Below are 18,794 nucleotides of genomic sequence, written 5' to 3'. Positions count from 1 at the left end.
AGTAGACAAGTCCTGTAAATATTTTTATTAAATTTACTATGTCCATTCCATTGAGCAACTGCAAATGGCATGTTATAAAGTTAGGTTTCCATATGTTAACTGCTAGCATAGAGAAACATGAGTGACTTCTCACCTCCCATCCTGCTCACTTAGTGGTAGGAGGATTTTCATTTCACTTTGTTGTTATTCTTCGGGAATTTCCACATATACAAATGTAGACAGCAGGTGATTTCATAAGGACGGCTTTGTTTCTCTTTTTTCAATCCGTATGTCTTTTATTTCTTTACCTTACTGCACTGGCTAGAAGTTCCAGTGCTCAGCTGAGTAAGAGTGGTGAGACTGGACATTAACCACGTATGGCATACGTTTTACTCCACTGGGTTTTGGGTCTGTGAGTTAGTCTCTTATCCACTGGCATTCATTGCTAGCTTCTTCAGTTCCCAGCTTGGGATCTATGAAGCCAAAATAAATCTCAGGGATCTTGTTAGTGCATTGTTCTTTGGGTCCCTCGCTGGCCTTCTTTCCTCTTGTGTTTATTTTATACACAATGTCCAGGGCTTTCAGCTGTACTTAGTGGGGGAGAATAGGGAAACACATCTACTCTACCTTCCTAGAAGCAGTGAAGTCTTTTTAATTTGTTAGTTCATTTGATCCTGGCAACAAACCTGCAAGTGGAGTGTTAGCCCTGGAGGGAGAAAGTGGGATTCTGGATATGGAGGCTTGGCTGTGCTAGATTAGAGAGAAGTACACAGGTATCCCCTGTACATGGCCTATTAGGCCATGGAATTTTCCTTAGAATCCTGGGTCTTCCCGGTGTGATTTCTTGCCTGGTGTGGGAGAGACAGATTTGAGTCCCAGCAGATGGCAGGGGATATCTGAACACTTGGCAGTAGTTTTACTGTCACAGACAAGGGTATACTGTAGTTCATCACAGCCACCTGCTAGGCAAGGCCACCATGGAGATAACTCTGACCCATGTCATAGAAGAAGACCAGGAAACCAGCCTTCTCTCTCTGCCCTAATTTGTCTGAAGGTAATTACATTTCCATGACAACAGATATGCTAGTGGAATAACATGTCAGTAACCAGTGGAGCTAAGATTTATGTGATTGGGCCATGGCATGGAGAGATGCTGTCACTCAGGCTGGTGGGGCATGGGAGGTTTTTCAAGGGTTATAAGAGGAGGTTTTCAAGTTAGAGGCTGGGAGGGTCATCCAAGGGGATAGGGGACATGACAGTGGGTCACCTAAGTGCTCTTAAGCCTCTGCTCTTTGAACTGCCACTCACAGACTAGTAGATTTTTAGAAATTTCCACAGATGCCCTGTACAGTTGATCATTATCTAAGTTACAAAGCCACAAAGACTTGTGCTAAAAATTGGCATCCCATGTACAAGGACTAGAACGTAGACCTTGTTCAAATGATGGTGGATGTTTAAAATGTTGGTCTATGAGTTAGGTTGGAGCTGGGCTGACATCATCTATTCCTCTTTCACAATCCCCTCACTTCCGTGAAAGGTCTACTGAAGTCATGTTAAATGGCCCTTTGTTCCTAGCGCAAAGCCGGTCCTTCCACATCTTCCAGGCTGGGAACACACTGTCAGCTCTACTTGGAAGGTCTGTGAGTCCTGTCCTGCTCTGCCTCTTCTTTGTCCCAAATGCAGCTCAGATCTCACCTCCCCTGAGAAGCTGGCCTGACCCTCCTCACTCCACCTCAGGTGGTGCCAGCTGTGCACGATGCCCCAGCTCCCCTTGCTGCTTCTATGTGGCCATCTTTCACCTCTGCCTCATCCTTTGGGGTAGGAGCTCCTGAGGACAAGAGCTGGGTTATCGTCATCACCTAATTCTCATCACTTAGCAGAGCACCAGGCACATAGTGGGCCCTCAGTTAAATGTGTGCTGGATGAAGGAAAAAAGAATGAAACAAAGGAAAGAAGGTTTGGAGGTGTGGAGAAAATGAGGGAAGAAGAAGATCAATCTCTTCCCATTGGACTGTGTCATTTATCTTAGAAGCTGCAGAACTTAGCACAGAAACAAAAGCATGGGAAGGGTTAATAAAGGTGAATAAATGGACAAATGAGCCAGTCAATTGTCTTTACTGAGGAAGGGACTGGCTCTATCTCTCGAGGACAGGAATTAGGTCTATGGCTCAGGAATGGTGGGAATAAACAGACTCTTTAATATGCATGGTGCTCACTTCCTGAGCAGAGCTGTTCCAATAGGAGGGGATGTTCCTTCTGCAGATCAGACTAAGTCTGTGTCCCAGTGGGACCAGCTACTAGAGGTCCCACTGAGGGTAAATTTGAGCTCTATCCGCTCACACTGGGAAGGGCTGATGGCAAGATCGCTATTTCTGAACAGAAATAAGAGCTGGAAACATACCTTAGAGACCATGGAAGTCCTTACTTTTATTTTGTAGGTGGGGAATGCTGAAGCACAGATTGCCTTGCTAGAGTTATTGGCTCAGTTCCCAGCACCCAGTCTAGGGCAGAAATCCAAGGTTATGCCAAGTAATCAGAAACTCACCTCTGACGGTGGGACTCAAACAGTTGTCTGTTCATCTCCAGGCTCCCGCTGTACCCCACGGAACACTGATTTGGACATGATGGTGCTGGGAACTGCTTTCTCATGGACATTTCCTAAGGAAACGGCCCGTGCCCTCTGACCTAACAGCCTTTGCCAACACAGGATGGTAGTGGCAACTGGTCAGTAACCGATGGTACGGGATGAAATGGGGAGCAGGGCCAATAATAACTGCAAAAAGCATTAGGAGCAAATACTGAGTAGAAATGAGGTTGAAAGAGAACAAACCTCCATAACCCAGAAGAATATACATCAGCTGAAGGTCATAAGGAGTGGGAACTCTGTGGAGGTGGAAGCAAGGACACAGGGAAAAGGCGAGAGCAGAGATGAGGAAGCCAGGCAACAGTGACAGCGTGGGGCAGAACCCCAGAGTGTCTGTGTCATTATCACAATGGAGGACCAGACAATGATCCATCATCTTACAAGGGGCCAAGGAGCCTGCTGGCTCAAGGCCATCCTTGATAGCTAGTGTCCGGAGGCCCAGCTCCTAGAAGGTCATCTCCCTTTCCCTAATTGCCCCACGTGCATCCTTGTAGTAGACAACTCGTCTGGCTGAGTATGGGGTGGACCTCTGCTCCTCACAGCCAACCAATACCAGCCAGACAGCACTCGGCCACTTCAGACAGCGTGACCACAGCAGGCAGGACGTCAGCCTCGGCTGCCTCTGCAGATGGCATTTCTCATGTCTGCTACGTGGAGGGTCAAGGGCTGTAAACGGGTCCCCTGGGAGATGCCAGATGCTACCGCTGCTGCTTCTCCACCTTCCTCCCTCTCCTCCATTCCCCTTTATCTCTTTTATTCTCCATCCTTCTCCATCTTTCACCACCTATTTCCTCCGTTTCATCTATCCTTCTCATCTCTTCCACCCTGTCCTCTTTCTTTTTCTCACATTCTTCTGCCTTCCCGTCTTCCTCCTGTTCTTCTCTTTTTCCTCTCCCTCTTCTATTTCTTCTTGTCTCTTCCTCCTTTTCCCATTTTCTCTTCCTCCTCTTCCTTCTCGTTTATGTTCCTCTCCCTCCTTCTGTTTTCTTCATCATCCAGCTACTAGCAAATACTGAATACCCAGTGTTGGACTAAATCCTTCATGCATATAACACATCCAATCCTCTCCACAATCAACAATACCCACATCACACAGCCCATTTTCCAGAGGGGAAAAGTAAGGCAGGCAAAGCATGAAGTGGTTAGCCCACAGTCACCTAGCAAGCGAAAGAGCTGAATGACAAGCCCAGGCTTTCTGACTCCAAAATCTACATTCCAGCCACCGTGCCAGGTGGAAAAGCAAGACCATGGATATGTGGAGCCAGAGAGGAAAACAGACGAAGAGCAATGAAAAGGAAATCTTCAGACCAAATCAGTTCAGAAATCTATTGCACTAACCACATCATTGCCTGACAAAAGGAATCTGCATGAAGCCAGTGAGAAGAGAAAGAGGGAAAAAATAACCCAGCTCGATGATAGATCCTGTCCACCTTCATGTCAGAGCTGTTTTCTAAATAGAGGTTAATTTATTTCCTTTATCAAATTCTCCTGCTGGCAGACAAGCAGAACAATGTCACGGTCACTGATCCATCCTATCTGTGTTTCTGTCCCATCTGACACCGAGGGGCTCTAGTGCATGAAAAGCTAGAGGAAAAGGTCTCAAGGTGGCTCCACGAAGCTCCTTGCCCCTCAAGATGTCAAAGGAAAAGACGGCTCATGAAACACACAGTTACTTGAGCACCCTTAGCCCTCCCAGAAGGAGGGAGCCCCTCTTTCAGCACCCTGTATCTTTTCCTTTTTTGTTTTATTTATTTATTCACAGTGCTGGGGATGGGACCCAGGGCCTCTCAGGTGCTAGCCAAGCACTCTGTTACTGAGCCGCATCTCCAGCCCTGAGACCAATATCTTTCGTAAATAGCAAAGGGAAAGGAAACTCACTGTGACATTTCTGATCGAAGGCTCCAAGACTTAAGCTAACCGCACTGGCTAGAATTTCCTGGATATTTACGAGATGCTAGGAATTGCACTAAGTGATTTTAGACGTAGATTATTTAATTTTACCTCTGCAGCGGTGAGGCTGACACCCTTATTGCTCACCTGGGATGCCACAGAAAAATATGGATCCAAATCCGTAGGCTCTTGGGCTCTTCCCATGCAGACTTGGGGGTCTATGTCTCTTCCTCCCTTGAGCCTGAGCAGGCTCGTAAATGCTCCTGTCAGTAAAGTACTCAAGCAGGGGTCCAGCTTGTTTGCTAACTTGATGGTTCTTTGAGCCGTGAGCTGCCGTACGAGTCCAGCTACACAGAAACATCCATATGTAGTGTAAGCAAACCTGGGGCCCCAGGCAAATCCTGTGCAGTGTGTTGCTTGGCTTTTCTGCCAAACCCAGACTTGGACTCACCCAGTCCAGGCATCAGGCATGTGAGCAACAAAGCTTCTAGGTCAGGGGTCGGCAAACTCTTGCTGCAAACAACTGGTGGCAAACATTTTAGGCCTTGCAGGCCGTGTAGTCCCTATTGTGACCACTCCACTTTGCTGCTGCTGTACAACAAAAGTAGCACACAATAAGGGGGTGGCTTTTGTCAATTAACTTTTATTCATTGGAAAAGGTGGTGGGCCGACCTTGGCATGGGGACTATGATGTGCCAATCTCTGCTCTAGATGACTCTAAGGCCAAGGGTGTCGCTCAGTGGTAGAGCACTTGTCCAGCATGCCTGAGGCCCTGGGTTCCAACCCCAGTACAACAACCCCTGCCACCCGCAAAACAAACAATAAAGCAAAACCCACAAACACGAGGATGACTCTAGCTGCCAGCTGTGTGGGTTTTCCCAGTTGATTCCTGGACAGCATAGAGCCACAACAGCCTGTCTCTCCTGTGCTCTGACGCAAACCCTAACACACAGACTCTGTGAGCAAAGGACAGGAGTGGTTGTTGAACACCGCTAAGTTTGGGGTAGCTTGCGGTGCAGCAGCAGATAACCAAAATGCCCCCATTTCACATCTAGGAAAACTGAGGTTCAGAGAGTTTAAATGACTCATGCGAAGTTTCACAGCCAGTAAGCAGGGGAAGCCAAGGCTGGTTTTCCTGGCTCCCGGGGCCAGGCAAGGAGCCAGGTGGTGAGTGGTTCTGAGATCTAGTGGCAAAAACTGTTGTGACACACAAGAGCAAAAGGACACACAGGCTTTGGTGGGAGGCTGGAAGGGGGGGTCCGAGAGGGAAGGAGGGACCAAATTATGTGTGGTGGACTGTGGTAAAGGAGCGGATTTGTTTTCTAAAAGCAAGAGAAAGCTGTTGGATGGATTTGAAGCAGAGGAGCGATGGGATTCTAATTATATTCATTAAGATTCACTCTGGCTGCCTTGTGGAGAACATATTGAGGAGGGGCAACCCCTGTCTAGCCTACGCAGAGAAGCCAGGGCTGCACTTGCCAAGGAGAGGTCAGCAGTCATCACGATGACTCTCGGGACCAGCACACAGATTGGCGACCTCCCCCATCTTTGGCTGTTCATACTTTATCCACCTTCAACACAATGCATGAAGCCCTCAGGGGACAATCTTTGTCTTCTTGCGTGGGTCTGGAAGCGCCTGAAGGGTAGTTTTGCTGTAGCCCCATCCACAGACCAAACAAAAGATGTGTAAATCATGCTGGAAAGAAGGATGTACCAGAGCCTGCTGTTGGCCATCAGCCCAAAGAAAAACCAACCAAACTGGCTGCTGCTCATAGACTGGGGGCCCCCAAAGAGATCCATCCACCCAGTCTCCAGCAGAAGCTGAAAAATAGATCCCCCAACCCTTAGTTCAACAGATGTTCAGAAAGCCGAGAACATCTGCATAGCTGATCGGGCAGATGGGGAAACATCTCGCAGAGCAGAGCAGGCAGGGTCTGGACCGCCAAGGAAACTCCCTTTTGGCATCTCTACCCATCTCTAATGCTTCCTCCTCCACACACTCATTCATTCTCATTTCTCTGTGCTCTCACTTTTTAAATCAGACAGATGCCTGGCATGGGTACTTCTCCACTGACTGGGAGAGGCTCCACCCACAGCTTACACAAAGCAAACCACACTTCCAGATCCATCCCTTCCTGTCTCCTGCCCCACACCTGGCCATGCCAGCCCCACAGGCCCGGACCCAGAGGAAGCTCGGTCTCACCTTGTTGATTTTGTTGGTTTTGGGGAGCGTCTGGCTGATGTGCAGGTCCGAATATCGGGGTGGCTTCCGTACAGGGTTGTTGATGTCACACGGGACTGACTCTGTCCGGACTAACCTTGCTGGGTCCGTAGGGGTAAAAACAGAGATTTGAGAGCGTCAGTATCATTGTGGCTTTGACCATGCCAGGAGTGCGGAGCTCAGACTCCACCTTAAGGACCTGAACCCGACACTAAGAGTGACCATCGCCTCACCACCGTGGTGGGTTCTGGCTGTTCTCCATGGTCTCTACACACTTTATACTGACAATATATGACTTTTGTCAATAAAAATTACAGCAAAAGAACCAAAGCTATCAGGGTTTTGCTTTGGTTCAATACCATTGTTGTTCCATCTGGGCATTCATTTCAAAAGTGAACCTCATTTAAAATACAAGAGTCGTGATCTCTTGGGCCTATAGTTAGCGAACTGGCTCGTGATGATCGCACGTCCCTGCTCTTTGAGTCTTCGCGTTAGGGTCATCTTTTGTTCCTTATGGGGCTTTTCAACCTGTTGCACATAGAAATATCATTGTTCTAAACAACCACGGGGCCCTGAAAGAAAGACTCAGCTCTTCTGCCCTGACCCTTGATGTCACATCCAGCAGCCACACAGGAAGCTGGGCACATAGTGATGCTAAATAAATGCCCTCCCGATCCCAGTCCCACCATCAGGCCTCTCTCCCCCTGGTGTTTCCTTACTCACACAGAATACGGTGGGGGACAACCGTGAGAAGCTCAAATTCAAATCCCATGCCTGATACTGGTTCCTGTTAGTTGTTCTTTATTGTGGGGATGAGGGGAGCGGGATTGGCTGAGAAGTTAAAGCTTTAGGCTGACCCAGGGATTTAATTTCTCTGCTTAGCCTGAGCTGCCATTGCCATGGAAACTGACTCTATTTTCAACTTTTCACCAACAAGGGGGGAAAAGCGAGAGGCTGGCAGGCTTCTGGAAAGTTCATGTTGCTTTTGTCTGTACAGGCACCTGCAGGGTTGGAGCACAAGGAACATGACCTTAAAGGTGGGTAGGAGGGAACCACTCTCCAAATATCAGCCTCTGAGCATGGGTCACCTGCCAGCAGGCTGGGTCTCGCCTCCACATAAGAGCTGGACTCTGGTAGCACCTACTAAGGAGAAGAACTCGGTGGGAGGCGATGTCCCCAAGGAAGCTGACCCAGAGCTATGGCTCAGATGCAAGGAGAATTCAGGTTTCAAAACAGCCTCATCGAGTGTATCCAGTTTCTTAGGGAACAGATGGTTCTTAATTAAGGATGTGGGGTGGGAAGGAGCAGGAGAAGAGAACTGAAGACTTCTCCTGCGTTTCTCTCTTCCTGGTGATCAACAAGGCAAAAGTCATCAAAAACCTCACCGTCTGCTGGCGTTGGGACTGCTTTCTGCGGCAATTTGCCTCCTCCTTTACATTTCCCTTGGGTTCATTCTAAACGTGAGTGATTCCCCTGAGCAAGCACTAACCAAGGCCAGGGGCAATGGAGGACAAAGATGGGAGATTTGGTCTTGGATTAGCAAATTGCTGTACCCTAAAGTTGCTTTCTGGTGGCTTTCAGGCTCCACCCAACCCATAAATAGGCAGTAGCAGGTAGGTGGCCAGAAAGACTTCATAATATTTAATAAGTTGCTAACAAAATAAGCATCTGGCACATGAAACTCTATTTGGACTTTTGTTTGAAATATCAGAGGAGCTGAGGACACAGGTCTGCATTGCTGCTGGTGTGGTCACCCTTTCGAGATAGTGCCTGGCCCCATGTGGGACAGGGCCTGGCCCCATGGGGCCCTTGGAGGCATCTGAGTTTGTATATGCAACTTCTGTTCTGAAGCAGCATTTTGTAACTCTAAGGTACATGGAAATCCAGCGTCTGTTAAAAATGCAGGTTCTGATTCTGTAGGCCTGGAGCAGGATCAGAAATTATACATTTCTAACATACTCCTAGTATTTCTAACATACTCCAGTGTGGCTGGTTCAAGGACCACGCTTGGAGTAGCAAGAGTCTGCACACAATGACCAGTGTCCAGTCTGCAGTGATGAAAAAGCTCTGTATCTGTACTATCCACCACATTATGGCAGTCACATGTGGCTAAGTGTGAGTAGCCTTCAAGTATGACTGAGTCATTTTACTTTGTATTTTTGTTTAGTTTTAATTAATCTAAAGTTAAACAATAGATGCAGTCAGTAGCTACTGACAACATAGGCCTGGAGCATCCCCCAGGGATGAACTGCAAAATGCATAGCAGAGTCTGGAGGCAACTACTCCACTGGGTGAGGGTCAAGGGAATTATTTGGAAAACTGGACTATAAGCTTGTTTCCTATTCGGTCCTTGGCAGACAAAGAAGAGTCTTTCCTTCCCGATAAACGGGTCTTGCTTTTATACGGTGAGAGGCTAAGAGTAAACTCCCTGCCTGGTCGGGTGAGCCCAGACACCCTCAGAGCCCCCAGAGGTAGAATAAAGATGGTTCAAACCAACAGACATGAGCCAGATCCTTCCCCAGGCCAACCTCTGGAAAGCCAATTGATTGAGTCTGGAGAGCACACAATGGGAGAGCACTCAGCCAGCACTCTTCTTAAGTGGGGAGGAAAAGCAACGGCATTGAGGGAAAGAGAGGAAGTAGGAATGAAGAGAAGCGACAAGAATGAGAGACAAGGGCTGAACCTGGGGGCTAAAATATCATAGGGACCAGTATAAAATCAAGCGTTTGAGAGGGCAAGCACACAGATGGATAAAGAGGACAGAAGCCAGGAAAAAGACATTGGAGTGAAAGAAATGAGATAGGCAAGTATACGGGGATCAGGAGGTATCCAGAGCCATGCAGGGTGAGATGGATGTCTTGGATGGCCAGCGGGAGACCCCACCCAAACCTACCATAGGGGAGCAAGTGTTAAATACTTACCTCCTCGGTGGATGATCAGGAGATGGCAGGGTGGGGCTTCTTTGGTGCATTTGTTGTGGCACTTTAACCTGCAGGGAAAAAGAGGAGGAGAGAAAAAGACAGATGGATGACTGCATGAATGGAGAGATGGGTGTGTGGATGGATACAGAGAGGAATAGTTAGATGAGTGGATGGATAGAAGGATGCATGGATGGATATCAATAGGCGGAGGCATGGTAGATGAGTGGATAGGCAGAAGTATGATGGATGAGTGGGCAGATGGATGGAGTGTGTAGATAGATGGAAGAGTAGGTACGTGGATGGATGGATGGATGGATGGATGGATGGATGGATGGATATACATAGAGGGAGGCATGGTGGATGAGTAGACAGGTTGATGGATGAATGAGTAGGTGGATGGATGGAGATGAAAGAGTGAGTGGCCCAATGGTTGCTTGGATGGATGGATGAGTGGGTAGATAGATGGAGTTTGTGGATAGATGGAAAAGTAGGTAATTGAATGGGTGAATGGGTTGGTGGGTGGGGAGATAAATGGGTAGAGGACTGTATGCATGGATAGAAGAGTAATTGGCTGGCTGGCTGGCTGGCTGGATGGATGGATGGATGGAGGAATAGGTAGTTGGATGGATGAGATGCCCAAATGATCTGAAAAGTTCTGGTGTTTGTGGATACCAAGATGTGAGATAAGATGAGGCAACTACTGCAGTGGTATATCCTTGGCAACCCAGGAAATTAACTCTCAAAAGAGCTTCTGTCACCCCTACTCTCAGGTCCATTCACCAACAGTGCCTACGTGGATTTCATGCTTTGAAAAGTACTTTCCCCATCAGTCTGTATTTACTAGTGCCATTATCACAATCCTGATCATCATCTGCCATTTCCTTGGGGACTCATTTTACATATGCTATGGAATATGATCTTTATAACACTAAGAAATGGAAAAAATAACATTAAAAATTAGTGTTAGCATCACTCCCACTTTCCAGGTGGAAAAACTGAGATTAACTCATTTGTTCTTGCAGTAAATTTGGGTCAATTGTCCCAAAGTTGGCCTCTTATTTATTGTAAAGTCTCAAGCTGTATGAGACATGGAATAAGAAATTTCAATTAGGATAATATGACTATCAGATATTAGGAGGTATTAAGTTGAAGAGTTTAGAATTAAAATACCTGTGTTTGGGAGAAGTCTAAGGTACCAGCTTTCTCTCCACCTAGTTACCTGACTTCATAAGGATAATAGAAATCCGTATTACTGTAGCTGGCTTTGTCTTTTTCTTTCTGAGTTTTATGTCACTCAGATAGATACACACTGTGGGAGAGGCCATAAGCACTCCATCTAGATGCCCTTCGGATTCCCTTCCTGTTTTTGTGCGCACTAGGCTAACTTCTAAGAGCTAACACCTCTGCAAGACGGTGGCCTACAGGCTTCTTAGAGGGTTAGTATTACAGTAGAAAGTCACACACACTATATAGAGACAAGGGAAGCTTGGGTTTGCCTTCTGCCCTCTTCGTCTCTGGGGATTTGTTAGGTCTCTTCCACAGAATGGTTTGAACGGTTCTCAAGGTACAGTCCCCTGGTACATCAGCACCTTCTGGGAACTACTCGGGCCCAATCCTCAGAGCTATTGAATCAGCAACTCTGAGGCTAGGATGGAGGATCTGAAGGCTGCATTTTAGCAAGCCCTGATGCATGTTCAGGTGGGAGAACCACCCAGCAAAATGATAACTTTGGAGTGCCTGTATATTTCCCTGATTCTTCTTGGGTTTAGTCTTTCATAGTCGTGCATTCCTCTCTGACATGGAAGAGGCAGACCTAGGGCCCTTGAAATGCAGAGGAAAGCCTTAGAGGGACACAGACAGTACAAAGAGTGGTGGGGGTAGGGGTCCAAATATACCCAGAAGTTCTCCCAAACACGCTAACCCCAGTCCCAGCTGAGGGCAGATGATACTGTCCATGGGGAACAGAATCGATGTGTCTCTCAGCTGAATAACTATTTTCCTCAGGTGAATGATAAGTGATATTGATTTCCCATTCATAATAATAGGTCATGATTTCACCTTTAAATACATTTACCTACTTTTAGAAAAACTATTACCAGTAAACAAATGAGGGTAATAGATATGCCAATTACACTGATCTGGTCATTACATGCTTTATGCATGTATTGTTTGTTTTTTTTGTTTTTCTCCGGTACCAGGAACCGAACTCACGACCTTGCGCATGCCAGGCAGGCGCTTTTGCTGCTGAGCTAAATCCCCAGCCCCCTTTATGCATGTATTGAAATAGCACAGTATACTCCACCATTATGTACAATTACCATGTGTCCACTAAAAATGAAAATATATTTAAAAATAATAGGGCTGGTATGTAGATATGCAAAATCATAACTGTTGAACAGATGATTGAGTTGGGCTAGGAGAAGCTCACTTAGATAATACAGAATCTTCAGAAAGAGATGGTTCTTGGCATTGAAAAGTCTAAGATGGATGAGAGCCATAAAGAGGAGCACACTGTTGGTGATGAGTGTCACAAAGACAGAGGGACCCTGAAAGTAACAGGAGCTAACGCTTCTTTGGTACTCACAATGTACAAGAGAATGTCCTGGGTGTTTTACATAATTCATGTGATCTTCAGAAATAGCCCTAAGAAGGAGCAATGACTGCTATCCTCGTCTTACACAGCGAGAAATCAAGGCCAAGTAAACCTGGATAACTTGCTCAAGGTCACATAGCCAGTAAGCAGCAGATCTTAACCACTGTGCTAGATGCCTCCATAATTTCCCTTTATCTTGCTTTACATTTGGGGTAGGTATGAGCAAAGAGGAGGATCCCAGGGAGATTTAACTACCTGAGTCAAAACGTCCTTGTTTGAGATGAGTCTAGGATATCACCTAGCTGTCCCCACTGTATTGCCTGACTTTAACAGGGTAATAAAAATCCTAAGTTCTTATGACTTTTCTTTCTTTCTTTTTCTTTCTTTCTTTCTTTATTTCTTTCTTTCTGTCTTTCTTTCTTTCTTTCTTTCTTTCTTTCTTTCTTTCTTTCTTTCTTTTTCTCCTTCCTTCCTTCCTTCCTTTTGCTTTCTTTCTAAGGCCACCTGATTCTTGGACCTATGGGGAAAGTCCCAGGTTCCATGGGATAACCAATGTTGCATTAAAACTCTGACACAGAGCTCTGCTGAATGTAAAAGCCATTCATTCATTCATTCATTCATTCATTCATTCAACAAATGTGCAGGGAACATGTAGCAAACAAGGCTGATGAAGCTCCGTGTTTATGGGGAGAGAGAATAGAAAGAAAAGCACATAGATCAGAAGATAGGGTAGATCATGTCAGAGCAAGGCAAGGAAATGAGATGAGGAGCTACAGGGATGGGGGGAGTCCTTGGCTAAGTGTCATCTAGGAGGCCTTTTCCCATAGGTGACAGGAGTTGAGTTCTGAGACAAAGGTTCAAGGACAAAAACAAGCTTGGTGGGCTCAGGGCTCAGAAGATGAAGGTCAAGGAGGCCAAAGGAGTGGGATCTGAGGAAGAGGAGGGGGGCAGGGCAACCAAAGCTACACCAGGAACCCGTGTTTGGTTCTCCAGGCACTGGGGGGGGCCCTGGGGATTCCTCAGGATGGTGACACCGTCACAGTGACACCTGGGCATCCCTGGAGAATCTTCTGAAGCCAAATGGGAGTTGGCCAAGCGGTGTCTGCACTTGGAATAGCTGGACTCTGCTCTGGAACCTTCTAGAAAGCAATTTTTCTGTTCTGCCACCCCCACCTGGGGGTGTTTTCTAGCAAGCTCAGTTGGAAGATTGACTTGCAGATGCCAAGAAACCTTCTGAGGCAGGGACAAGCAATCTAATTTCACCTTTGGACCATTGCCAAGCCAGGACCAGATGCACAGGTCTCTGCCCGTTTTGTGGCCTCCTCTCCAGCATCTTACTGTTCAATGTCCCTTGCTGATTATCTACTGCAGTCATGGAAAAGTCCCCCTTCACCTCTGGCTAAAGCATAGGGGACGTGGGCTCCTCTTTCTTCCACTCTGGGGCTTCAGAGGACAACAGTGGGCCCAGGAACACAGCCTGGTTTTTGCAGATAAAGCCTCAAGCAATATCTGTGATGTCAGGCACTTAAACCTCCCATGGAGGTTCAAGTGTGAAGAGCTAGAGCTGGTCCAGGGCCCAGGTAAGTTCTGCTGATGGAGTCTGTGGGATCAGCCAGGCCCTGGAACAGCCCAGCCCACAGAGGGAGGGCAAGGGGGACTACAGCCAGGTTCTGTACCCCATGACACTGTGTCCACTTATTGAGTCATTTTTCCAGCTGAAATGCCCATCATTACCCCCAAATTAGACTTTTCCTTTCTGCTGCCTATGGAAAAAAAGAGCAACTGGCCTGGAGTCTATTAGTTGACCCCCTGCTGCAAAATCAAATTCACAAGCCTCAATCTCCGAGGCTCCCATGCTGCAAGAGTCTGCAGGGAAAGGGAATTTTCAGCAGCACCAGAGAATCGCTGCCTAAGAGGAACGTGTTCTTTCTCCCATAGGGGAGAGGGCTAGGAGCCTGAATCTTCTAGAAAACAGTGCTCCCTTCAAAGGGGGAATGAGGTCTGGAGAGTACACCAACTAAACTTAGGTTCACATCCTGACACCACCACCTCCCGGCTGTGACAACTGGGGCAAAGTCACAGGCCCACTGTGACCCTCAGTTTCCTCCTTTGCAAAATGGGAACAGTCACATCACGTGTATCACCAGGTTGCTGTGAGGACAGATGATAGGATTCAAGTAATGCACTGGAGACAGATCCTTGGCACACAGTAGGTGCTCAAGACGTGGCGAGCACTATCATCCCTGCTACAGCAGCTGCTGTAATTCTTGCTAGCTTGCACAGCAGCTTTCTACCACAAGCCTTTAAGACTTGTTACTGGGAGACTTGGGAGGTGCTGGAGAGCACGAAGCCCACAGCCACCTATGGATAGGAAGTGGCTGATGAATAACCATTTTCCTCTGTCTTGGAGCGGGAATGCGATCCACAGATCTGCTCATGGTGCCACTGCATGACAGTCGCCCACAGGGTATCTGCTCTTTGGAGTCCCCAGCACTGGCTGCTTTCTCTCCCCACCCCATTCCACCATCCCCTTGCTGTCTTGGCCTGCGATCACCTCTCACACAAATCACTTGCCTTGGAATCTCTGTCTCTGGGTCTGTGGAATCAGGAAATCCCAACTATGACACCGTGATTATTAAAAGTGATGCTGAGCACCAAGGAGACCTGCCCCAGGCTCTCACACCAAAGCCGAGCTCCTGTCCTCTGGTTCCTTATATGTGTTTCTTTAGCCCACAGTCCTCAGTGAGCTTGGTTCTCTGGTTACTCCATTCCGCAAAGAGGGAAGGAGACACTGCGGAGGATGCAGCTGACTCTCCGTAACAGAGGGGAGAAGGCAAATCTCCACCCGGGACCCAGGGCTGGAGGCGCTCTATATTTCAGGACAGTGGCTCTGAATAATTCCCAGTCTTCAGGAAAAGGTACTCAGTGGTTCTAGAAAACCTGGGCCTTGGAATCAAGCACACCTGAGGTGGAGTCACAGTTCTGCCCCTCCCAGGTGTGTCACCAAGGGAACATCACATGGAAAAACACAGACACCTAACGGGAACATTTCAGCACAAGCACAGAGAGCACACAGAGAGGGCAGCTGCCCTCACAGAGCCTGGAGACTCGGAAAGGATTTGTTCACGCTTTCGTTGAAAGTGGCTGACCTTTTCTTAACCTTCCAAAGCTTGATAGGTTAGGCTTCAGTTACGAAGAAAAGTTGCTTGTGTGGAACATCTTATTCCCCCAGAGGAACTGAGGGCTAATGAGACACGATCTCCATCAGGAAATTAAATAGGTGAGGGTAAAATGTGGGTCTTCCTCCTTGTTGCAGCTGCCTTTCTTCCCCTCCCCGCTTTACTAACTGTGTCCATGTCTAACACCTGCCTGATAAATACTGGGAAGGTCGAGGGACAGTGGAGGAAAGAAATAAGAAAAGGAGGATGGACAGAAGGGAAAAATCTGTTAAACATCGTGGACTTGGGAGTATTCCACAGTCTATCAAAATTTTTTTAAGAAAGCAATGTCGATTTCTTATCAATTACATCCCTCTTAGTTTATGAAATGCAAATCAAGCCCTCTCTCTCTCTCTTTCTCTCTCCCTCTTTTCTCCTCTACTTTTGTCCCTGCATTCCCCTTCATTCTTCCTTCCCTTTTCCCCGGTATGAGGCTAAGGACAGAGACTTGACCAGAAGCAAACTGGATCTCCATGGATATTGCCCAGGAACTGCAGGGGACAAATGCTTCCTTTTACAAGCAGTGCTACTGTTTTCTTAATAGTTTTGTCACAGCCCAGAGCAGACCTGTGCAGCAGACACAAGCTGAGAGCCCAGCATGGCGCTGGGGTCAGAACCAGCCCTTCTGGAGGAGGGAGAGGCAAACCCCCTGCTGGGGAAGAGGGGAGGTCAATTTCGAGTGATTCATTGGTCATTCCCAACCAATTTATGGCAAGTTTGCTCAGAGCAGCTGAAATCCCTCATTTTCCCTATGTTCTTTTGCCCTGTTCCAGCTTACTTTGCAATAATCCATCTGTGTACGGCCCAGGCTTTCCTTACAAAGTGTAACTGGAAACATTTTTAAAACCTGGCCCTAACATCCAAGTGGAGAAATATTAAACAGGCACCAACACTGAACCTGGTGCTTTTACATAACCCGTTTATTCTGAATGACAGACTAGCAAGGGGTGCATCTTGTTATACCCATTTCAAAGTCAAGAAGACTGAGACCCATGAAGCAAGCCAGCCATACAGGCAGTAAAGAGGGGAGTGGAGACCATTCATTTATGCACACAAAAACCATTACTAGGTTTGTCCTTGGTGCCGTTCCTGTGCTAGGCACAGGGTATAATAAAAGGGGGCAGGATGCTTCCTCTAAGGGCCTTACAATCTAGAAAGGAGTTCATTGTCTAGGGATCTAAATCCATTTCTGACTTGCAATGTAGATCCCCTTTTCCTTTAACGATCACTCAACCAGCAAATGTTTACTGAGCACACAGCATGGCCCATGCACCTGTGCCTGTCCCGGACCAAACAATACACACAGCTCTACCCTCAACTTGGTAAAGCCAGGTCAGGGGGACAGGCAGGTGAATAGAAACACACAACATAGTAGCATGTTCTAAGGCATGACAGGGAGGGGCAGTGGGGACATGTTAGGTTTGAGTGGAGTCAAGGAGGGCTTCCCGGAGGAAGATGCGAGGGCTGAGCTGAGTTTGGAAGGTGAGTGGAAGCGAGTAGAGGCATGCAACATAGATCAGGCAGAAGCAAGGGGTGTGGGGACATGTCAGTGAGTAGGTACATGGCCTGCTGCAGGGACTGATGGCTCAGGGAAGCCGAGACCCTGGCACGAGGCAGAGAAGGAGGAGAGGAGCAGATGTAGAGGTAAGCAAGGAATGATGCGGGTTCTCACCATGAGACTGGGTTTTATCCTGAGAGTGTGGGAGCCCAATGGAGGATTCTAAAAGGGGAAGTAATGCTGGATGAGCCTTCTGCAAAAAGCCCTGTGGCTGCAGATACTTGCAGAGAAAGGGCAGCAGAGTTCCCCTCTCACTACCTTCCCTCCTCTCTGCACCTGCCTTCCTTTTCCCAGGTCACTGCATGAAGTGCTCCTGAAGGCTTCTTGCAAAATCACTAAGCCAGATCATGACCTATTTTGCAACGGGCTCGTTTCATCGAATGCCCCAACAAACCACTTCAGTCTCATTTTGGCTTCCTGTGGCCTCTTAATAGAACCAATGCCGCCAGAAATGCCTCTGTGTGCTATCAGAAGGGAATACCCAAACACCCCGCCCCTTGTTAGCATGGAGGGGTTTAGCGCATTAGCCTACAACTCAGAGGAAGAAAAACTCAACAAACGAGCAAAGGGCATGTGGTGGGTACTGAGCTACGAGTCAGACCTCAGCATTCAGTGCCATGAATAATCATCAGGACTGTTCTTGCCAGAAGAGGGAAGGGAAGCTGTAGATATATGACCTGGTGAAGATGTCTTCCTTCTCTCCCTCCCCAGCTTCCCTGCGGGAGGAGTAAGTGATTGTAAAGTATCCGTAGCTCCCGGACCTGGAGGTGTCCACCAGAACAATAAGATTCATGTGTCATGCAAGAAAGGATGACACGGCAGGAGACTGCTGCTGGCTTGGGGCAGGATGCAGGAAAGGCTTTGGTCCAAGGTTAAGGCTGAGACCAGGTTCTCACACTCTGTTCTACACACGGAGTTCCAGGGGAAGAGGAAAAGGTGCTGGCACTGGTTGTGACCTACTGCGTGGCCAGACAGGGGCCATGCAATGCATCTGCGACCTTGAGTCAGTGGGATCTGTGTTTAACACACCAGCCCCTTATGAAACTTTGGGCCAGCCATGTACCTCCATTTCCTCATCTGTAGAACAGAGGTAATAATAGATCCTGCCTACCTTTCCAAGTTAATCTCAGGGATTAAATGAGATCACGCATGCAGCGGTTAGCAAAATGCCTGACTTTGTGACTGCCCCCCACTGTACACAGTATCATCGTCATTACTGTTATTGTCATCATTGTCGTCACATCCAATTCCCTCTCCCGCTTCCAGTAGAATTATGATCATCCCTCACATACAGCTATAATTGGACCCAAAATTTTGCTTATAATAGGTAAAAAAAAAAAGTGCACATAAGAGATCATTAATTCCATAATTGCAAAAACTGAAGTGTTTCTATTAATGGAAAAGTAAGTTCAAGATTCAAGCTGGTGATCTCTGAAATGCATGCTCGTAATTATATCCTGCCAATATCCTGCCTGCTATACAAACTCCCGAGGCTTCCAGGAACTTCTTGGCGGCAGCTGCAGCATCGGTGCTCATCCTCTCTCCGGTGTGGTAAGATCAGGGCGCATGAGCACACCCAGTGGTCCCACCAATCCTGGTTGCTTTCTTTGCATTTCATTTCCTCAGAATGATCTGTGGCTGGAGCCATTTTGCAAAAAACAGGACATTTTTAGCTAAAATGTTGTATTTTGGTGCAAGAGTTAGGGAAGGAAAACACAGAGGGCAGCTGAAGAAGGAAAAGAGGGTCCTTCTTGGAGGGGGAGGAGGAGG

General features: G+C 47.5%; 1 protein-coding gene across 2 annotated transcripts in view; it reads right to left on the bottom strand.

Annotated features, from left to right (window-relative positions):
• Positions 1-18,794, bottom strand: part of Ksr2 (kinase suppressor of ras 2) — a 402,376-nt gene that overhangs the window by 78,340 nt on the left and 305,242 nt on the right. For both annotated transcript variants that reach the window (XM_013520300.1, XM_013520301.1), the window contains exons 8-9: positions 9,656-9,723; positions 6,717-6,841 (exon numbers count right to left, since the gene is read on the bottom strand). In XM_013520300.1, coding sequence (XP_013375754.1) covers positions 6,717-6,841; positions 9,656-9,723 — 193 coding nt within the window. The remainder of the gene's footprint in view (positions 1-6,716; positions 6,842-9,655; positions 9,724-18,794) is intronic.

Source organism: Chinchilla lanigera, unplaced genomic scaffold, assembly GCF_000276665.1.
Source record: "Chinchilla lanigera isolate Chin_1 unplaced genomic scaffold, ChiLan1.0 scaffold00054, whole genome shotgun sequence".
In the NCBI taxonomy this organism is placed as follows: domain Eukaryota; kingdom Metazoa; phylum Chordata; class Mammalia; order Rodentia; family Chinchillidae; genus Chinchilla; species Chinchilla lanigera.
This window is presented reverse-complemented; position numbering and strand designations above follow the sequence as displayed.